At 44.7% G+C, this 21,610-nt stretch overlaps 1 protein-coding gene across 4 annotated transcripts in view; it reads right to left on the reverse strand.

Annotated features, from left to right (window-relative positions):
- Positions 1-17,326, reverse strand: part of GRAMD1B (GRAM domain containing 1B) — a 63,549-nt gene extending 46,223 nt beyond the window's left edge. For all 4 annotated transcript variants that reach the window (XR_011049735.1, XM_068418199.1, XM_068418198.1 and 1 more), the window contains exon 1: positions 17,227-17,326. Coding sequence is in view for 3 of the 4 variants with exons in the window: in XM_068418199.1 (XP_068274300.1) it covers positions 17,227-17,249 (23 nt within the window). In the remaining variant the exon portion in view is untranslated. The remainder of the gene's footprint in view (positions 1-17,226) is intronic.
- Between the last annotated feature and the right edge of the window lie 4,284 nt (positions 17,327-21,610).

Genomic DNA, 21,610 nt, shown 5'->3' on the forward strand with positions numbered 1-21,610 from the left:
TCCTGTGACGCATTGCCAGTTCATCCAACTTCAACCCCTTCTGCCTCTCTCCAAACACCCAGATGTTATGAGAGCAATAACTGCCCCTTTGGGGCTGGGGGATGGGGAAGACAGTAGGCGTAAAGGGAAAAGGAGGAGGGGTGAGGGGAATGAAAGCTGAAAAAAACAATCAGATTTGCTCATCGGTTGTTTCAAACAATCAAAAAGGCTGCTTTAGCAATTCCACTGCAGGAGAGGTAGGGCACGTGCATGGGGGAGAACAAGGAAAAAAGGAATCAGCCTGTGGAAGGGAAAAGAAACGAAGCATCTCTGCAACATGATGTCACGCTGTCTGCTTTCAAGTCCCCCAAACAGAAAGGAGCAGCAGCAGCAACCAACATGGACTCCAGATTTAATCTGCCTTGAAAGCGTATGTCTCGGATGGTAGATTTGCTGAGCAAACCTGCGCTGAGCACAGCACACACAGCCCTTTGGCTCCGTCTTTCGCACACACACATGCACACGCGTGCACACGCATTCAGAGACGGCAGACAGCACGTACACACGCAGAGGGGAGAGGAAGAGAGGCATCAGCAGAGGAACAGGAGAGTAACACTAACCTGGTAGCCATTAGGGACCGTAGTGCGGCACGGAGCAGCTAGGAATTCATTCATTCATGCACTCGTGTGTGGTGGGGGGAGAGCAAGGGTGGGCCAGCGGTGAGGTGGGAGGGTACTCACCTCCTGCACCATCTCAGAGCCCTTCCCGAAGGGAAGGGGGAGTAGAGGGTGCCTGGGGCTCCTCACGGGCACCCAGAGCCCCCTCTCTCAGCTGCCTTGCATGCCACTCGGGCTCCTGCCATGGCTCAGCCTCTCTTCTCCCCCCCGCCCCGCTCTTTGTGGTTATGATTGTGCGGCTGGACTGAGGTCCGCGCGCCTCTCCGCTCGCTGCCAGCTCTTTCACACACGCTCCTGCACGCGCACACAAACACACACGCGTGCGCATGCACGCAGCCTGTGGGCTGCCGCTTTACATAATGCAACCCCCTTAATGCCTTCGCTACTCACGTCTGACAGAGGAAAAGGGGGGAGGGGGACCTCCTGCCATTTTTCCCAAGGTCCCCGATTACACCCGACACTTTTAGGTGCTGTTCATAAAGTTTGGCAAAGCCTACGGGTTAAGATCCGACTGGTTGAAAAAAGTCATATTCATCCTCCCTGTGTACATGCTAGACCATTCACACATGAGGGAGAAAGTTTCAAAACCTGTAAGCGTGTCAATGCAAGAACAGTCAGGAAAATTAAACCCTAATTAACTGGTGAAGTGGATTATCTAAACTGAATTAAACACTGTGCAGACACACTCATTCAGAATTAAGGTGACCTCAACGCAATTTAGCTTACTTCATCTAGGAAGCTAATTTGGTTTCATTTTTCATGCCTATTCAAGTGTGAAACAGGCCTGGGATTTTTAAACAAACATTCTCAAGCAAAGTTTACAGCTCTACAGCAGTATTAGTACATGGTACACACCACTGTATCCCTACACACCCGCTCATGGACAGCTTTATTCCAGAATAAGGAGAAGGGTTTCAGTCCCTCTCAAGGGCTCCCACAGTACAACATAAATTACAGAAGCTGAAGGACAAAAAAGAAGAGAGTAAAACAATCAACTAGCTTGCACTTTTCCTTCCAGTACATGAAACCAGACCTTGTCTGTGCAAGGAAATAGCGTAGAACTCATCGGGAACAGCTTCCTGTACTGATATCCTTGATTTGAAGCACAATTGTCCACTTGTGGAAGTACTCTGTGTTATTCTAGGGTTTTAAATGTGAAATAACTTTCCAGTGTAGACAAGCCTTGAATCCAGAGAGGCTCCTGTACCAGTGTGGCTACAGGAGTTTAAAAATTCACACCTTGTATCACTTCTATTCCTCATCAGTCTCTTCAGTCTACACTCACATCGCCCACCTTAGATGTTTATTTTCAAAGTTCCCTGTGGTGTCAACTGAGCCAGGCAGGCAACTCCAGAATATGATTCAGAGTACCTATGTCAGGAGTCCGACTACAGCCAAATTTAGACCCCTCAGGGACTGCTCCCTGCTGATAACAGAAGGAGCTGTGCCTTAAGTGATGTAAATACTCATCACTCTGCCCTTCGCTTTCTTTTGTTGCATTCTACCCATTCCATCCACAGGGCCGACCATTTTCTCTTCTCTTTAGAATCAGTCACAGTTTTCAGTGCTCATGTCCCAAAGAGCATCTTTCCAAAAGGCTGGTCATCCATCATTTCTCTATAGTCAAGATCAGTGGGAGCAGGAGGTGCTCTGCTCTTAAGAACCAATGCTCTGCACCAGCAGACTCATGCCACTGTGCAATTCAAATGCTGCACATGATTTTAAATTGAAAACACTATCACCATACCATCACTATCCCCAGGTCTTTATCAGGTCAGTACAACAGTACCATCATCTTTTTCATATTACTCAAAGAATACACATAGATGCATATGGGTTAACTGTGTATATGCCACTATTTTAATAAATGTATTACCCCATTATGGGATCCATCAGCTTGATGTCAAGCTTCTTTCTTCACCTTCTCGTTTACAGTGCTGCCAATCACAAGCATCTAAAACACATCAACTTTCACTCCAAACATAAACTTGGCACATAAAATCTAATTGCATAAAAGCAAACCTGGTTTTTATTCCTCTAATTCCATTAGCACACATTTGTTCAGGTTGTGTTCTCAAGGTTTTCTCAACAAGAATCAATTCAGGCCTTGCATTCGATAGGACTTAGAAGAGCTATCTGAATGGTCTCATTTTGTTTTATAGTCTATGCATCTTTCAGTGTTTTCTTATGGCATTCAAAGGTGTATGAAAATAGTTGGAAGTGTGATTCTCAGCCTCTACAACTTTTGTTATGTTTTGTTTGAATGACTATTAAGGCTTGAACAAGGCACTATTTTTCAATAGTCACGTGAGAGCTATGCTGACCCAAAGGCTCTGATGAAATTCGGTATAATGGCTACTTCAGATCTGGAACCATGGAGAACGTGCAAAGGCTCAGAGCAGATCATGAAGTGGTAGGACAGATTCAATATACAAGTTTAAGACCTACCCACTCTTCAGACTGTCAGGAGAGAAGATGAATCAAATAAAAGTTCTGCTTCCAAAAGCACTGTAAGAACAGTACCAAAAATGCAAGACTTACTTAGAGAAAAGCTGTTTAGGCTTATCTGGGATGGCGTGCAAAAGGCAAAGTTATGGGTAATTTGAAAAATCACGCGACACCTTAAATACTTTACAAACTTTATCAGATCTGCAAAATTCAACCCAGAACTCTCGGAACAACAAATACTCTTGTAACATTTCTGGGTCTTTGCAGCACCATTCATGTCACTATGAAGACACCTTGTTTCATGGTAATAATACTTTGACGATACTGCACTGAGAAGAGGATCTTTAGGGGCCTCTAAGGAAGCTTTTCTGAACATAAAGCTACCGGTTCCTATTTTGTTCTAGAGCTGCAGAACACATTTTATGTCGACTGGGTTTACTTGCACATACGTCTCTCGGCCCTTGCCCTGGAACTGGTGAGAATCAAGACAAGCACTAGGGCATTATTTCATGTGTGAAGGACAGCTTTAGGAGGGCTTGACTGCTGAGCTATTTATAGCATGACATGGTCACACATCACAGCCCGAATATCACAGGACTACCAAGCCCTACAGAAAGATGAAAAGCCACAGATCAGGAGCAGTCCCTCCAAGGATGCTCTAATTCAGAGCATGCCTGTGGCAGGCTCTTCAGTGTTGGTGCAGACAGCACGAGCCGTACCTTTACTGCCTGCTGGACTGAGTGGCAGGGCTGTTTCTGCCCTACTGTCTCGGACCCAGCCGTAACACAAGCGTACTCATACATATTGCATCTCTCAGGTGAGAGGAAATGATGCACTGTCCAAGTAATTAAAGCCCGGGGCTGACAACAGATACACACGAGACAGCCCAGGGCCTAAATGCACAAGCCATAAGTGGGTTTGAGATAAACTCTATATCCAGCTAGAGCAATCTTACTAGAAAGGGATACGGAAACAAACAGCAGTCTTTAAAGGTCTGCCTGCAAAATGTCTGGGAACAGCGAGCACCTGGATTTGAAAACACATAAGGTTTCTTACTTCCCCTTCCACAATAATTCTTTGTCCACTTTTAATACGATCTATTTTGAAAACTTAGAGCCATTGACACAGTTATTCCCCAACATCTCTACTTTTCAGCTGAGTTCAGAAAAGAAGCAGGGGACACACAGACTTTCATAGTACTTCTAGCCTTGTGTTCAAAAAGACCTATCAGAAATACCAGGAAAGCATGTCCTCGGGGAAAACTCAGTGTAGTACCACAACCTCAAGATCTGCAAGTAGGATTAGCATTAGTGGGTAACTGACGCATCTGGGTGGTAATTAATACTAGGCACATGTTTAATTTTTTGGCTCGTACCACTGCTGGAGCACAGCAGCTGTTTTCTCCTAGACCCCCCCTTTAACTATGAATGTATGGACTCTGCTTTTGAATTCACAGCATTGTACAGGATGAGTTCGCCAACTGGGACATGTGGTCCTGTTTGCTAGCTCCTGCTTAGACCATGGAACATCCTTCCAGCCTCCAGCGTACAAAATGGGTGCTACCCTTCAAACCCCACAGTATTCCCACCCCACTAAGCAATAAGGAGCATTGCCAAAACTCTTCCTTCTCCCTTGCAGAAAATGGGCTCCCAGACAGGTACCAGATCAAGCAAAAATCTTTTTAGAGTACGCTGAACTGACAATGGCATTTTCATGGAGCAAGATACAGTGGCTGCTAAGAGCGCATAGATTCCTACAGTAGTGGGGGATGGAGGAGGCAGGCAATCATGTGCTCAAAGGCATGGGGAGGAAGAGGGGGAGGAGGAGAACAAGGAGAGAGAAAGAACAAAGTGTCAACATCTTAACTGGGACACACAAAGAGCCAGTTCTTAGTAAGAACTTAATCCAGGATTAACAAGAGGTCAGCTACCTCTGCAAGGAGACCGCACTAAAAGGAACTAATTAGCTCTCCTTAATTGCACAAAAGAAACCACACAGAATTAGACATTCACAAGTTGCAGATCCCACCTCACCCAGGAAACAGAGCCCTACCTGTCGTCCTCAACACCATGCTCAAACAATCAGCACGTGGAAAGCCAAAAGCAGGAAAGGTGAAATGATGTTCGGAAAGAGCCTGTGGGGAGCTAGGCTCAGCATCAACAGGTGAAGTGTCTGAGTGAGAGCTGGAGCCTGCATCACACAGGACAAGCATTTCTAGCACGTCCAGTATCTTTCTAGACTGTTTCTTCAGCAACTACTGCCATGACATGGAATTGCCGAAGATCCCTATGGTAACTATCACTATCACTTTCATTAACAGTATTATCCATGAGGATATTTTATGCAGTTTTAGCCCTCTTTAATTCAGTGTGATCTCTGAAAATGAGGAGGAAGGACAGCATAAGGGGAACTAGTCAGTTTTTCTCTGTAGGCTCAACTCTGCCGTGTAGCTTGAGATTGACAGACTCACATCTCAGTGTAGGTAGGCACTGCATCCTGGTAGGGATAAAGGGAGAGCACAAGGCACACGCATCATGGACAGGTAACAGCTCCCGGCCTGGAAACCACCAGTTTGGGAGGATGCCGTGAGAAAGGCTGGCTGAGCTGACCTCCCACAAATTCTTTGTCTTGAATTTCTAATCATATATTACAGAGACACTTGCATGTCCTTAAGTCCTCTGTGAACTTCCACCTGATACTAAATCCATCTCTTTCTTCCTCTGAAACCACCATATGTTCTGTTCTAGTGCACTGATGATAAGCTGGTGCATATTTTACCCCAGAAGCACTTGCGCTGCACTGAGAGATAACATATACAGCAGTCAGCGTACTCGAAAATGAAGATTAACAAGCACATCAATAACGCTAACAGATGTCTCTGAGATCGCGCACTAATAAAAGTAACTCCTGTATTTATTTGTCTTATAGCACCGTGCTGAGGGCTGGGCAGCTTGCAGACAGACAGGGCTGCCATTGTACTTTCAGTGACATTGCGAAGGTGGCCACCAGGGGACAAGCAGCAGCAAAATTTCACCTCAAACCCAAAACAAATTATGTTCTTTGGATACCACTCTGAATATAAGAAAGCCACATCCCCCTCTACTCCAAGTAATTGTGCAGCAGTCCTCATATATGCTGTTCTTATGCAAGCTCAGCACGAAGAGAGAATTCCGACATCTGGATAAAGCTTCAATAGCTGCCATTGGAGAGCACAAAGTGCACATCGGCTGTGCTGTGCCAGGGGCAGCGCTACACCCGGTCTCCTGGCACAGACATGCCCCACTCCTTCAATCCCCTCCACCACGACAACCCCTCCACTCCCTATTCCATGCTGCACTGAGCTGGAACAGCTCAGTCCCCTGAGTAGGTTTATGAAGAGAAGAAAGAGGCACTGCAAAGGTCTGATCTCTTTCTTTAGCACTGGCTGGTGCAGTGTGCATCTCCTATGTCACATAATTCAGTTACAGTTATACCAGCTTATCCATTCCTCCGGACTGTTCCAATCTGGTTATCCCAACCAAAATCGGCCTCCTAAAGCCTTCCCCCAAAGCACTACCCCAGTCTCCACCTTCAGACTCCTGAGTCACCTCTGATTTTCAATCCCAATACCCATTCACACACATTGGATTCATCCCCACTCTCCCTGATTGACTTTCTTCACCTTGTTTGACCCTTTCCTTACAGGATGGTCTCAGATTCCTGTAATCTTCTGCTGGGCTCCCCCAGAAATTCACTAACACTAAACAGCTACTCAGTCCAGCCCCTACTCCCAGGAAGACAGAACATTGCTCTGTAAGAGTCTTGCTCAGCTTCTCCCCCCACATCCCCATCCCTTCCACCCCGACTTACATTTCTCAGTCAAACCCTCTGTATCTCCGTCCCAGCCCTGCACTGCATCAGGGCATCCTTTTTCCTGAGGAACTGCCTGACCTCACAACGCACACACCAACACAAAGGAACCTGCATCCACAGGAAGGAGTCCTCCTGCCTGCCTGGGAGATGGAAAATGAAGAGCTAACTGATTGCATCGCCACCTGTTACCACATCGCATTTCCTGGGGCGCAGCTGCGTGTCTTCCCTGCTCCTCTGCTCTCCGATTCTGAAACCACCATTTAAACTGCAGACAGAAGCAATTCTGCTGGGGGAGAGATCAGTAAACCATTCCAGAATCTTACTGCTCCGATGCATTTTATGCTCTCAAAAGTCGTTGACAAAAAGATTCTCCGCTCTGATAACAGTTTGGCATGGCTGAAACAAAGCCTTCTTTGCAACTTGCTACCCAGCTCTGGCATCTGAACTGGCTGCTGCCCACTAGGAAGAAAAGCACCCACTGTCTCTTTAAGAATGCCCTGGAGCCCACATCACTAGAGCTCAGTTAACCCTGGCTGCTCCTCACTCCATTCACTGATGACTGCCATGACATTTCGGGACTACTTCTCTTCTCCTGCTCTTACCTGCCTGCTCTACTGCCCTGGTACAGCTTCTCCAGGTTGTTGCACATCCCTGGCATCCGAAACATTTTTGCGGGGGCACTTTAGCAGAGCTTTATTAAATATTCCTGTACTCCCTGCTATAAAAATGACCAGGAGTACTACTGTGACAACAGAGGAGCAGAGCAGTCAGCAGGGACCCAAGCATCCCAATTACCTCTAAATTCAACTTCCTCACTCCCACAAAGCACTCTTCTCTGCCTACTTAGTCATTTCTACAGACACATTGACTCTTCATCTTGCTGAGCTAGAGGGACTACGCACCCTTCTCTAAACCTTATCAGACACAAGACAAACCATCCACTTCCCTGATACAGAAGCAGACAGTACCGCCAGCAACAGGTCTTCAGCACACGAGTATTTTCAAACATAAACGCTGTGAAAGGCCATCTTCTACAGAGAGGTTATAAAATGCAGAAGGTAATAAAGTGACTCGTATTGAAAGTGTATATAAACACACATACAAAACCTGTCTCACAAGAAAAATAAACAGAGACTGTGACTGATTCTCTTCTGGGCAAAGCATGAAGAACGTTACCCTTCACTGTCCTTGATTTTGTACCTACTCCAAACAGGCTTAACAGAGGAAACAGAAAGTCATATCCAGCAATTCAAAGAATTAAGAAAGCAAGAAAGCAGCACAGTTCAACAGTGCACAGGGTAAGAGCACAAAGCAGATTGGACATGGACATGTTCTTGCAGAATCATACAGGAGCAGGAAGACTAATGGGATGCAGAGTCTGATCAATCATATCTCATGGAAGCTGATGAAATATTTGCTCTGTATGATCAATCTCTACCAGGAATTTCATTATAAGAGTGCCATAAAACCAGAAAGATACTCTTATACAGTGATAAATTCAAAGCAACAGAAACATCACCATATTCATGAGGCTCATTTATGAAAAGAAACTTGAAGCGGTCAACAAATATCTGAAGAATGTAAATACCAAAGAGAAAGAGAGGCCATATTAAAAGGTTTTATAACAACGAGCAATGCAGTTGTATTAAAGTGACAGGAAAAACTAGGCTGAAGTCAGATCTTTGCAGTCAAGATAATATGATAATTATGGTATTTCCTAATATAAGCAAGACATAGGTTGCTTTGGGGCAATTATATGGATTCAGCATGTGACTTCGGACAAGTCACCTATGAGAAGTGCAAGGGGTATGGCTGGCCAGTTTGCATTTCTGATGCCAGCTCCTACATTGATATAGTCTGCTCTCTTTAAAGAACTCTTTTAAGCTATAACAATTTTTTGCTTACCTAAGACAAGCTTCTAGTAGGGAAGTCTTCTAGTACACCTCTATCAATAAACATGTTAAAACTAAAAAGGCCTTTAATCTCTATGTGCCTCATCTACAAACCAAGGCTAACACCACTTCTTTTCTTCTACCCTTTGTCCATCTTGTCTATTTAGGATGTAAGCTCTTCAGGACACAGACTGTCTCTGGAGGCGTGCATGAAAATCTCCGAGCACAGCAAGGCCCTTCTTTTAAGAGCCCCTCTCACTGTAAAACAACACAATCTTTTCCAGATCCACTTCCAAAATCAGTTGTGCCATTACCTGTCTTTCAAACAGAAACTCAGAAGAATCAATGGGGAACCTATTCTTCCTGTTGGAAAAATAATCTAACAGGCATTTGAAGCGATGATATAGTTTTAGTGCCTTGAACCAGCCACTGAATATTGCTCAGGCTCTCTAAGCTCCAGCCCCTAGGCACACACCTTCTTTCATGGCCTACAGCTAAGCAACAGTTCGCCTCCCAAACCTCATTCCTAAAATGTACATCAGATTGAAGGCCACCACATGAGTACACCATTTCTTTATAGCTGACAGCTCTGAAAAAAATAAATTCCAGTTTTGAGGATTGCGAAGCCACAACCCAATCTCCTCATGAGCAGAGGGCACTTCTTTCAGACTTCTATGGCTGCTTTATTTCTATTCCTATAAGGTCAGAAATACACCAAAATTACAGCTCTAGCTTTCCACCAGCTTTCTAAAATGCCTCTGTCTCCAGTGTAAACCTTTTAATTCACAGCACTTCGTGTGTCATCACTACACAACTAAGGGATGAGACCTTGCAAATGATTTCTCTGGACTCCTCAGACCTTGCCATCTCTTCCTCCTGTCATTTAAGCACAGGCTTGTTTGCCCAGTATTTCATTAGAGGAACAATTCTAGTTAGAGAGAGCTGTTCTTGCACTAAAGATAAACAAATCGTCCTTCCTCCTCCCTCCACAGCTAATTTAGTGCCTTATATTATGTGCATATATGGACCTTTTTTCTGTTACCAAATCTTTGCTACTCCTGACTATATACCTCCTTCTTCCTCCCCAAGTCTTCTTCATTCAACTCATTTTCTCCTCCGTTTTCCTTCTCCCAGTTCCAAGGCCTGAAATTAGATGTGGTCAAGCCACATTCCTCCAAACCTGGTATTCCAAGTGGTTTGAAAATTTTTCAAAATATATATCTCCCACCAAAAAAAACTCCAAATCCCTCCTCTGCCCCTTTACCATATGCATAGAGCGGCTGTAACATTGTCAAATGAGAATGGCAGCATTTTACGTCTTGTGTTAGTTGAAAAAAAGCAGAGCATCTACCCCCAGGTCACTTGGCTGTGACCACAGAGAGCCACAGGGAGCATTCTGTCCAGGAAAACTGGTTGTGGAGAATAAACCACTGGAAAATGTAAAGTATAATCAAGAGCACAGACCTAAAGCTGGCCAAACGGAAAACTTTAGTAAATGAGCAGCTCAGAGAACGTTCCACCATCTTGTATTTAGCATGTGGCTCTGCAAGAGCATACAGAAGTTACAGAAGGAAAAGAAAAGCTACTGATTTATGTATGGCACTTGTTTTGGTCTCTCCATTTCCTGACCTTAGATATTTTATACTTGGATACTATTATTGCTATTATATCTCAATTTATATAATTTACTTTCACCAGATTCAAAATATTGAAATTAACAGTTACCATTCATAATAAGCATCAATTATAATAACAGCAGTCTGCCATTAAGATGCACTTTCTAACCAGGACTGAAATCAGAGGCATGCAAGGGAAGATTCAAGCATAAACACAGCAGCTGCTTAATCAACCAAAGGAACACCACTAACTAGTTTAGAGAGCAAAGAAGAGTCCCGTTCCCAAGGCGAATTTCAGTTGGCAAATGTGATTAAGCAAAAGAGATCTTGACCAGGATTCTTGCGTCATGTGCCACAAAAGCTTGGATGGCAACATTTGGCTCTTTCAGCCCTTGACCATGCCCACTTGCTGAGCAGAATAGCCCTGATCAAGCAGAAATTTTAAGTATGTGACTGTTTCCATTTAGTTCAATAGAACTATTAACACATGCAGGGTGAATCACGTGCTTACGAATTGTGGAACACTGTTCAACATACCCCTTCTAATGCTTATCACGTGTAAATATCGAACTGCTTCAGTGAGAGGGAGCACAAGGGAAGGAAGAGAGGAATGGTACGCCCCATTTTACAGACAGGGAAACTGGGGCAGAGGCAAAATCGTGATACAACCGGTCAATGACAGATCCAGGCATAACACTGGCCTCTCAATGACTTCCAGCTCCAATAGCCAGCACCTTGCTTCTCATTTGAAGGACCAGGCAGTTAAACAGCACACAACAGTCTCAGCTCCGCACTTAAGCTTTGAGAGAGCAAAAAAGTATCTGCTAAAATTTATTTACAGCCTCCTCTTTTGAAGAATTTGCCTCTTTCCGTGCTTTTCCCTCCTGCATACGTGAGGAAAAGAATCTCCAGAGAACCCTCACTGCAGCCTCATTCATCTCAACTGAAGGCCCTGAGCAAGCAATGGCTGCAGAATTCCAGAACAGTTCCAAGCAGTTTGCCCTTCACTTGACATTTGTGAGGCTGCTGAAGGACTAGAGAGAGAGCAAAGTGATTTCAGCATCCGATAAGCAGAAAAGGCAATTTCAGAGCAAAACAAATGATTAGGATTCAATTAGCCAAAATAATCTGCAGCCCAAGGAGAGATCTAAAAGGGAGATTCTGGATGTTGGCAGCAAGCTCTGCAAAGCACAGCATCTTCATGGTGTAAGTCAAATAACTCTTCTGTCTAGTTGCCTTCAGAGAGGTTTCAGTAAGCACATATATATTAGAGAACAAAATGACAGATGTTTATCCAATTTTAAATCAAAAATTGATGCCAAAAGCATACCACATAACAAACAAAAAAACACTAAAAGGGTACTTTTGCCAGTCTATCATCAGACAGAGCTACATCAAACCAAATCTCAGATCAAGAGCTTCATAATGACTCAGTTTTTCTTCAAATAGTCTCCTTCCACTATAATTTTATTTTTTTTACTTGTACTTTATACCATGTTACCACTGAAGGTATTAATTAAGGGTGGCAGTGTGCAGTCCAGGACAAAAACTGGTATTGAGTCGATCTTGGTTCTGTTTCTGGCTCAGTTTCTGACTATGAGTACAGTCTGGCCAAGTGAATTACATGCCACTTTTTTCCTTGACATGAGTGCATCTGCCTGAGGCTCCTACCTGCTTACTATCACTGCCCACTACTGAAAAGCCCAGATAAATCAGCACAAAACCTGCTGAGAACCACTTCGTTGTACTATGAAAACATTTACAAAATAAATCTACCAATACTGCTCAAAGTTGTTCTTCGGGTCAGTTTACACAACATCATAACGTTTCTTCCTGCTGAGAGAGAAAGGATAGAAACTGTACTTCATGGACAGAGGTTCAGTCAAATTGTTCAGAATATTCTGGATGCAGGGAGAGACGAGCAATCTATTAACATGGTTTCCTCTTCCTACCACATCGACAGCAAACAGGAACGTTCTGATTCCTAAGATCCATTTGCAGCATTTATAAGGAGTGAAAGCCTCTTTGTTCCAAAATGCTACAGCCATATTTATATGTATGTGGGTCATCTTTGATGGTTTTAAGCGGAGGATTATCAGCACCTATTTCTTCCTTTTGAATAACAAGCACAAAGATGCAGACGCAGAAGAATCGATGAAGATGAGGAGAAAAGAACACTGAAACACACCATTTTAACCTGTAACGTGAAGGTCGAACAGCACAATATACACAACAGCACAATTATGTAACTTCAGCGAAACTATTTTGCTAGCCTTCTCCAAAAAATTGAGGAAGAATTGATTTAGAAATTCATCTTTCATTTGCAATGCAATAGAACAAAGTTCATTTTCACTACACACAGTAGCTCTTTAAGTGTCTGCAGTATCAATATGAAATTGAAAGCAATTTAAATGGCATCATCATTTCACTATGTGATTAAGGAGGCAAGCATCCCAAACACCCACGTTTGTCACCTTTCTGTATTACAAGAAGTACAAATTCTACACAACTGAGGGCAGAATGCATTCCTCCCAGCGCTTTTTCACTAACCTGTTATTTTAGACTTCAAAGAAGTGGAAAGGCTAGATGGTAAGGACAGAGCTAGGCAGGACTAGCATGATAGCTTATGAACCCGTCCCTCCCCTCGTATGGACTTGTGGCCCTGAGACACTGACAGAATCAACTGAAAGGGCAGGTGCCATCAGCCCGGTCTAGATACAAAGAACTCCCGAAGTCGCAGCCTTACAGCGTGCATAACTGAAACTGCCTAACGTTAATCTTCGCTGCTCCCTGACATCAAATAACTTTTAATTTTAGCTCTGCTGTTCTGTAACCCTACCTAGTTCCCATCCCACCCCCACAACTATATAATAGATCCTTCCTTCAGATAAGTAGGGTGTTGGAACATTAAGAGTTTTTTTTCTCACCCACAGGCACTAGCAGAAAAGTGAATTACAGATTTATTTTTAGGTAGAGCCTTTAGCCCCTTTTTCTCTGTAGGTTCCACATAGCAGGTTCTGTGGCACAGAAATATTCCAACCAACAAATCAGCACAATCAGCACAAGCAATGCAAAAGGAACCACCGAAGAAGGAAAATCAGATGAGCAGAGTTTTGTTCAGTATCCCATTTATGGAACATCAAGTTCAGCTACCAGCCTGCTTTCGTCCCTGCAAGACTCTTCAGTAATTTGATTCTCATTTTTCATAAAAGATCTAAATTAGTACCTATCTATACTGGATTATGAGCTCCCCAAAACGCCTAATGAGGGAGAATGCTATCGGCAAGCAGCACTGCCTGAGATTTGAGGGGAGGGAAAGCCTGCCTGCCCTGCTGTTGTAGTTCCTGGCTTTCTGAAATTTCAAGCTCGGAGCCCAGCTCATTATAGTCCCTAAGGGTCTATTAGATAACAGTGATGTAAGACTGGAAGCAAAAGTTCTCTCTCGTAACACCGTATCACAACATAAAGACGCATGCAACGGTATTAAAATATTACATTGTGACACAAAGATGACCTATTAAACCAAGATACTAGGCCCTGATGAGACAAATTGTTGCCACACGATAACAACCTAGTAGGGGACTGCAGTATCACTTCTGATAGCAGGATGTTGTACTGTAACAGGGGGATGCTGTACTGGTACATCAGGACCTTACACCGTGATTCAATACAGCCAGGTTTTGATGTCATAAAGCTACGATGGTTATACACCAGGATTCTGCTGTACTGCAGCACGCTGTGACCACCCTAATGACTCCACGGTACGCAGCGATGCTGTGATATGATACCAGATGGTGATGAGATCATTTTGGGCAGAATTAGGTGGCGTACTGCAAAAACGCCTGACATCGTATTAGAGACCAGCACAGTCCTGTGCCAAAACAAGCTTGCGCTGAGACTCAGAGGTGGCCAGAGGTTCCCCAGTAAAATGCAGTATGTCACCTCGACGCAACCTAACAGCTTAAATGAACGGGTGGTCTAGAAACAGGCAAGAGCAAGTTCTCTTCCTAACAGTCAGAGAGGGCTGCCCCTGCTGACAGCATTCTGTCCCTGTGCTACTGCCCTTCCTGGTACAGAGAGAAATCATGTGTCTGCTCCATAAGGAAATCTGCATTAACCCCAGCAGTGCCATCTAGAACTGGAATCACCTCTTCTACAGCCAGGACCAAAAGATCTGTTTGTACGCCACGCATTTGATATGGTTTTTTCTTTATACAAATATTAACCCTGTAAAGCCATTTCACTGCAAATATTGGAGGCTGTACAACCCACGTTAAAGTACCCAAACCAAGTCTGACAAACAGCAAAGAGCAGGGAACTCTGTATTCTATACTTAGACCTGTGTTCCTCTAGAACCATACGAATCACTCCAGTAGTGACAAACACGTATAGTTAGGTGAAACAGGACTTGAAATAACCGCCTTAACTCACCCTTCTGTGCCTGGATATTGCAGCAAAATCAAATAAATAAAACTGACTGTAAACATCCTAGAGGGGAAACAGAGTAACTACTGCAAAGATCCAAAGTGCTGTATACTTTTACTAGACAAGGCAAGCAATCAGAGCATTTGACTGGCGTCTCTTTGGGATTCAGAGGAAGATGAAGGGGGGATGCTGAAGAGGTAGCCCAAGCAGGGCTTGGCTAGCACTCTTTAAGCATTTCCAGGAGAGCCAGGGGAACTGAACAGGGCCTTTACTGCACTCCCCACCCGAACACACGCACCCAGGACAGCACAGTGCCCCTAGGACCCTGCCAGGAGCCGGAGAGAGAGAACACTCAGAGGGAAGAGCATCACCTACTGAAACACTGCTAGCATTTCATCCAGCACATGAGTAATCTTCTTATGTCCCCCATCCAGCTCCTGACTCTACCAGCCTTGCCTGCTTAGCTCTGAAGTCTGACAAAATTAACAGACTAGCTTCAACCTTAATTGTTATAAATGCTGTGATAGAACTGAGTACTCAAAAGCTCTCCAATTACACAATTAACAAAAATGTCCATGGATAGGTACAGAAATGAATGCAGTGAGGTGCCATGTTATTGCAGATACACATGATCACGGCATTTCGAACACATGCTGTGCTCTCCCGGTAGTACGCTAAGCTATTATGCAACTCATCAGCCCAACTGCATACCACGTAAAGCAGCAAATCAGAACAAGAGTTGGGCTTTTTCTAAAAAAAAAAAAAAAAAAAGAGAAAGAGAGAGAAATTGTGTACGATTTTCAAATGCTAAGTTATATCATCGGTACAGGCTATGTTACACATAGCTATATGTACACATAGGAAAAACTCAAAGGCTCTCCATGTAATTAAATAAAAGACAAAATTAGAGAAATTAGAAAAAGAGATGACCTATTGAGTCATCCCTCGCTCTAAGTCCGTCCCCTGGGGCCCAGTACAAGATGCTTCCTAGTGCTGTGCCGTAGTGCTTTTATTTTTTACAAAAAAAAAATATAGCGACGATAAATAAAACAATAAATGAAAAATAACTTCACTGTTTTCTCATACTTTACAGGCAAAGATCTCAAAACACTAAATTCATACTGAGCAAAACAGCAGACTTAAGGGAGAGGTTATTATTTCTATGATTATTTCCTTTTTCATTACAGAGAAAAAGGATTAAGAAAGAGGCCTTCACAGTGCTCTTGTCATTCACTTCGCAATTTCAATCCAAATTACAAAATCACGTTCCACTATTAACTATGGAACCGTTCCCATCTGATAAAGTTCTGATTAAATCAATTTCATCACAATAATTCAAAGACTATTTATTCCAACTAAGTAGCTTTGACATGCTAAAGACTTAAAATAGTTTTGATATACTCAAGGATTTATATAAACCTTTATTAGCCAAGTTTATATTAGATGCATATATAACTGCATCCATGTATATTACATATGTATATATTTACCTACCGATATAAAATATAAACTTGACCAACAAAAATATTTACGTGCAAACATTTTTAAGATACACACACACCTTTGTTCATTGACTTTCACCCACACAACGTTTTCTTTCACTGCCCACTTATCCAAACCTGGAGAGTTTTCCCCCAGAACACCCAGGAATGATCAAAGAATTAATGAGCACTTTGGTACCTTCCGGGAAGCTGTCAGTTCCCTCGACTCCCAACTCTACCACGTTATTGCAGAAACACGCCAGTGAGGTGCATCCCCAAAAGCAGCTATTTTAAGGACAAGCCGAGCAGGAGCCATTCCACGCGCGCAGGATTCAAAACATTTTCTCCACCTTTCTTCAGAAAAAACCGCACACGCTTATTTTCTCAGTATGCAAATAGAGACTGAGCACAGACACTCAGCGGTGCGTGCACAGACAGATGTAAATTCACGCACAACCATAGCAAAAGCTGGGGAGAGGAGGAGAAGGGGTGGCGGCAGCAGGGAGGCAGATGCAGCCAGACCAGAGGGAGGCTCACGGCATCACACTCCTGACGCAGAGATGCCCGGACAGCAACGGCCCATCGCTGCACCCCTTCCCGATGACTGCCCCGGCGGCCCGTTCCAGCCGCAGCCCGGCGCTGGCCCGGCAGCCCGCACACACGTCCGTCCCCTCGGCGGAGCCGCAGCGGCCCGAGCTTCGCAGCGCAGGCACCGGCCAACTTAGCGGAGCGCATCCCTTTCCCCCGCCGCCTCCGTCCCCCCCCGCCGGCAGCGCTGCGCTCGCCGCTGCGGCGCAGGACGATGTCGGGAAGGGGGGTGACCGCATCGCCCCCCTTTCCCCGGCGCTCCGCTTACCAGGCGAGCTTGAACCCTTTCATTAGTACAGTCACGATAATCCGATGACCGCGTCCTTGTCCGCCCACTGACAGCTCCAGAGGTCCCAGGACATATTGGAGGAGCCCCGGCCGGCGAGTGTCCCCCGGGGAGCGCCGAGCCCCATGCACAGAGCCCCCCGCGCCGCGGCCCGGCCGCGTCCCCCCCCCTCGGCGCCCCCCCCGAGGCAGCGGCCGCCCCGCACTAGCGCCGCCAGGGGCCGCGCCGCCCCGCGCGCTGCTGAGCATGTGCGGCGCGGGCAGCACCGCGCACCGCGCACCAGGCCGTGGCCCCGCCCCGCCGGTGCTCGGCGCCGGCCCGGCAGCTCCTCCGCCGGGGAACGCGCCTTCCTCCCGTCTCCTCCCGTCCCATCCCTCCCCCCTTCGCTCTTCCCCTTTGGGGGCAGGCACAGGCGGCCCCCCCGGCTCCCTCTAGCTCGGGGCATGGGCATTAATTAACCCGCCGCTCCGACCGCAGAGCACGAGCAGGCTGAGTAACACTGATTAACAACAATTACAGAAAGTGAGGGAAGTGCTTATTGCAACTGAAATTTTCTGAGAGGTGGGACACAAGTTCCTGCCCTGGACCTGAAGTAAGGGGTAAGGCGAGTATCTCATTCTCACGACACCCCTTGCCAGCACTGGCACAGAAAGGAGAGTTGTTGGTGTAGTATTACTTATCGTATTAGAGTCAAAACCTCTTCCCCCCCCACCCTATAATAATGATTTTCTGCCCCACAGCAGGCAGACCAAAAGTGTGAAGAAGTGCGAGTTATTGCATCACCCGCCTCATTTAGGAATTCTTCTATTTGTCTTGCACACTGCCACAGCCCAAGGACCAGGGCAGTATATTTCAACTAACCTCTAGTTCAACTATTTTTTAGTAAAGGGTCAGCTGAAGTACTTCAAAAAGTGAAGCCTGGGTGTGTCCAAGGGTGACTACACACACTCTCACATACAGAGAGCTCTGAACATCTTTGGTGTTGGAACAGTCTTGCTTATGAACCCTACACGAATACAGCAGTTCCCGTGGTGTAAAGACAGCAGTCACATATGTGAAAATAAAAAGATTCTACTAGCTTGATGGTTTTTTTTTTTTATGTCCACACACACCACCCATCCCAATGAGTGCAGGTGATGTCTGAGTGGAATGATAGAAAAATCTTGACCTGTAAAATCACCACCTCCCTTCTGCTGACCTCTCAGTGAACAGAGGGGTGCCAGGGGTACTAGTTCAAAGTCTCTCTTCTGGTTTACAAAGCTTTCTGTGAAATTTGTCCTCATTGCCCAAGGAAACATTAAGATTGTGATGCCCACACATCCCCTTTGGGAAGTAACAAACACGTGCTTCTCCACTTTCATATGTTGCTTAATAAAGGCACCAGCTCTTTTTTCCAAGTCTCCCAAATCCTGAACAGATGAAGAGAAGCAAAGTTCCACTTCTGAATTCCTCAGGAAGTCACTTTTGTAGGGCTTTGGTCATGCCCAGGCAGGTGAGAGGAAAGAGGATTGTGGCAGGGGGGCTGAAGTTTCAGAAACTGTGCAAGTAACTGAAATGTCTTTCTGGAGAGTTGGGTCACAAAGGGAAAACTCAGCACAGTGCTGACTCCCTCCAAATACGTTCCCAAACAGCTATGACATGTTGCACTCTGTGCCTCATTATTAAATGCCGTCATGCTTGGGTGACTGCTGCAGAAGGGAACTAGTGTGAAACTGCATCCTGTGTAGGACTGTCTTCCACTCTGTTTGTGGAGGAAAGTGATGGACAGTACCCTGCAGGAGAGCTCCATGCTAGGCAGAGGGATTTGAAACACCTGCTTTGGGAATTGTTTCTAACATGAACTTTGCAACGCCTATTTCTAGACAAAAAGCATTAACTTGGGCATAAAGCTGGGCACATGCACTTCCACAGGACGAGCAGTATGGGAAAAACACATTCCAATCTCACCCCACATAATTCAGCCCTCATTAGGTTGAACCCGTATCAGATGCCTTGCTTGGACTCAACTTTTCTCCATGAGATGCTTTGCATCTAAGGCCTGCAGGTTGTCCATGAGGGAAGCAAATCACAGTGCTGTAAAATGGGTCAGGAGACCTGCAAGCTTGGCAAATCTGGGACAGACTAATGCTGCAGAGTCACATGTTTAGGAATCAGAGCTCAGGCAAGAAAGGTATTAAGAGATAAGCAGTCATCTACTTTTTTTTTTTTTTAAGTAACATGAGGGTTAGGAAATTATCAAAGGAGACAGTCCACTTAGAAAACAGTGTCTGTTTAAGCATCCAGCTGGCCAGTGCAGCCACCTCTGCCACAGTTCAGCTGGGATCTGCTCTCTGAAATCCTCGCAGCAGGAGCCTTGGTGAAGGGACTGTGGGTCACCCACCATCTTCAGCGAACCCCAAGCAGGTGACCCCACTGTCACTGCTATTGACCATCTCAATTCCACATTCACTTGATTGGTCCATCTGTGTCAGCTAATGCTGCACGGGCCCTTTCTTTTTTCTCCATCCTCTGCACATAACCACTCCATGGAAAAAAAAATATTAAAATTTAAATAAGGTAACAAAAGAGCATATGCAGATATCAAGAGAGGCTACTCACAGCCACCCTGTCCACCTCTGCAGTGCTAAGTATACTTAGAAGTCACACGCAAGTTGAATTCCAGATCATTTATCTACCTACTCCATCCCAGAAACCAGGGAAATGGGAAAACAGAAAAAAAGCACAGTTAGAACTGTGGCTTGAGAGATCCAGATCCATTTCTGGCTCTGCTACACACCTCTGTTTTGAAACTGGGTAAGCCCTATAATCCATGTCTTTTCACTCACTTGTAGAAGTGTAAGGAGTGTTGTAAGGAGACATTCATTACATGGTTGTAATAAGCATCAATGTTGGATTGCTTTGGGTTGTATAAATGTCAATAAAAGTGACAAGTGATCTTTGATGATCATGTTTTGCCTGCAAAAGAGCTTTCCCAAGCCATTATTATTTTGGTAAAAACTTTTATTTTTTCCATGTTGTATGGAAGTATTCGCTTATTTCAATAGAATTTTCCTTGTTTGGGAAAGGGATCTTCTTTTTTAATTGCAAAATATTAAGTACATCATTTGCTAAGCATAAACAATAAACAACAATAAGAAGTTTACATGGTGCCTGTTGTCCCACTTCATCCCCTGTCTCTCCCCCCAGGCAAAACTCTCAGACTTCAAAAAAGATTAAAACAAGATAATTTGGATCCTGGCCTACTGCCAGTAACATTTTGAGTGCTTCTGGTCCAGAGCAAGAATACCATGAATACAGGCTCCCTTGTGGCTTCTGGTTGCTTCCACCACCAGTCAGGATGAGGAAGTCAAACAGCACACACAAATACTAAAAACAGCAACAAAGTAAAAACCATGCAGAACTTTCTCAAACTGAAGAAAGACTTGGAAATTATGAGCAGCAGAAAAAAGGAGTCAGAAAAAAGACCGGATGTTTTCCTGACCTGTAACTATAAACTGTCAAGGCCACATGAATTAAAAAAAAAGTTAGGGCTGTGACACACAAAACCAGAGTTGGCTTTTTTCCTGACCTCCAGCTTGGATGAAAGTAGTACTAAATGGTACTGTCCAGATGGGACAGTGCCTTACATGCCCTCTGCCCAGGCAAGAACATCTGTACAAAGTGACAGCAATGAATTAGGTCTTGGTGTTCTCTTGCATTCTGGTCAGATGGCAAGAAACAGGCAACTCATACACAGCATTTTGCCACCTCCCTTGCCAGGGCCTGGATGAAGGCTGGAAGCACAGAGGCAACTACAGAAATTAAGTCATATGACAGTATTTAATGTTTAGCACTATTTTAATCACATACCAGCTATTTTGCGTTACCCTATTGTCCTTTTCCCCTTACACATACTTCTCCAAGTAATCCCGGTCTGAGCAAGTGCTAGCTAATAAAAGCCAAGGAAATAATCCCTAAGCAGAAGCTCTGCGGTACTGTAAATAGCCATCTTTTCCGGCTTCACTCATCATTCCCATTACAGCTCATAAGAGGAACACATTTTCTTCAAGATGGAACACGTATATCAGACATTTAAATATCTCCCTGCTGACCTAAAAGGTCTGAGGACTTTCCATGTATGTAGTTGCAGTACAGAGAACAAGAACCCTTCAGTGTCAGAGCAACAAAAGACAGCTCACTGATCTATGTTCCTCATTTCCACTAGTTGACTACCTGAGAAGTGATTCATGCTTTCCCAGGAAGCATTCTAGCTTCACATCGGCCTCTTTTGTTCTACTGGTTAACTACTTTTCCCCTTGACACTCAGCAAGAAGGGATAAAACAATCAGGGTTCCTACTTTTAGCAGGGCACCATGTAAGCAAAGCT

Source organism: Nyctibius grandis, chromosome 25, assembly GCF_013368605.1.
Source record: "Nyctibius grandis isolate bNycGra1 chromosome 25, bNycGra1.pri, whole genome shotgun sequence".
Lineage (NCBI taxonomy): Eukaryota > Metazoa > Chordata > Aves > Nyctibiiformes > Nyctibiidae > Nyctibius > Nyctibius grandis.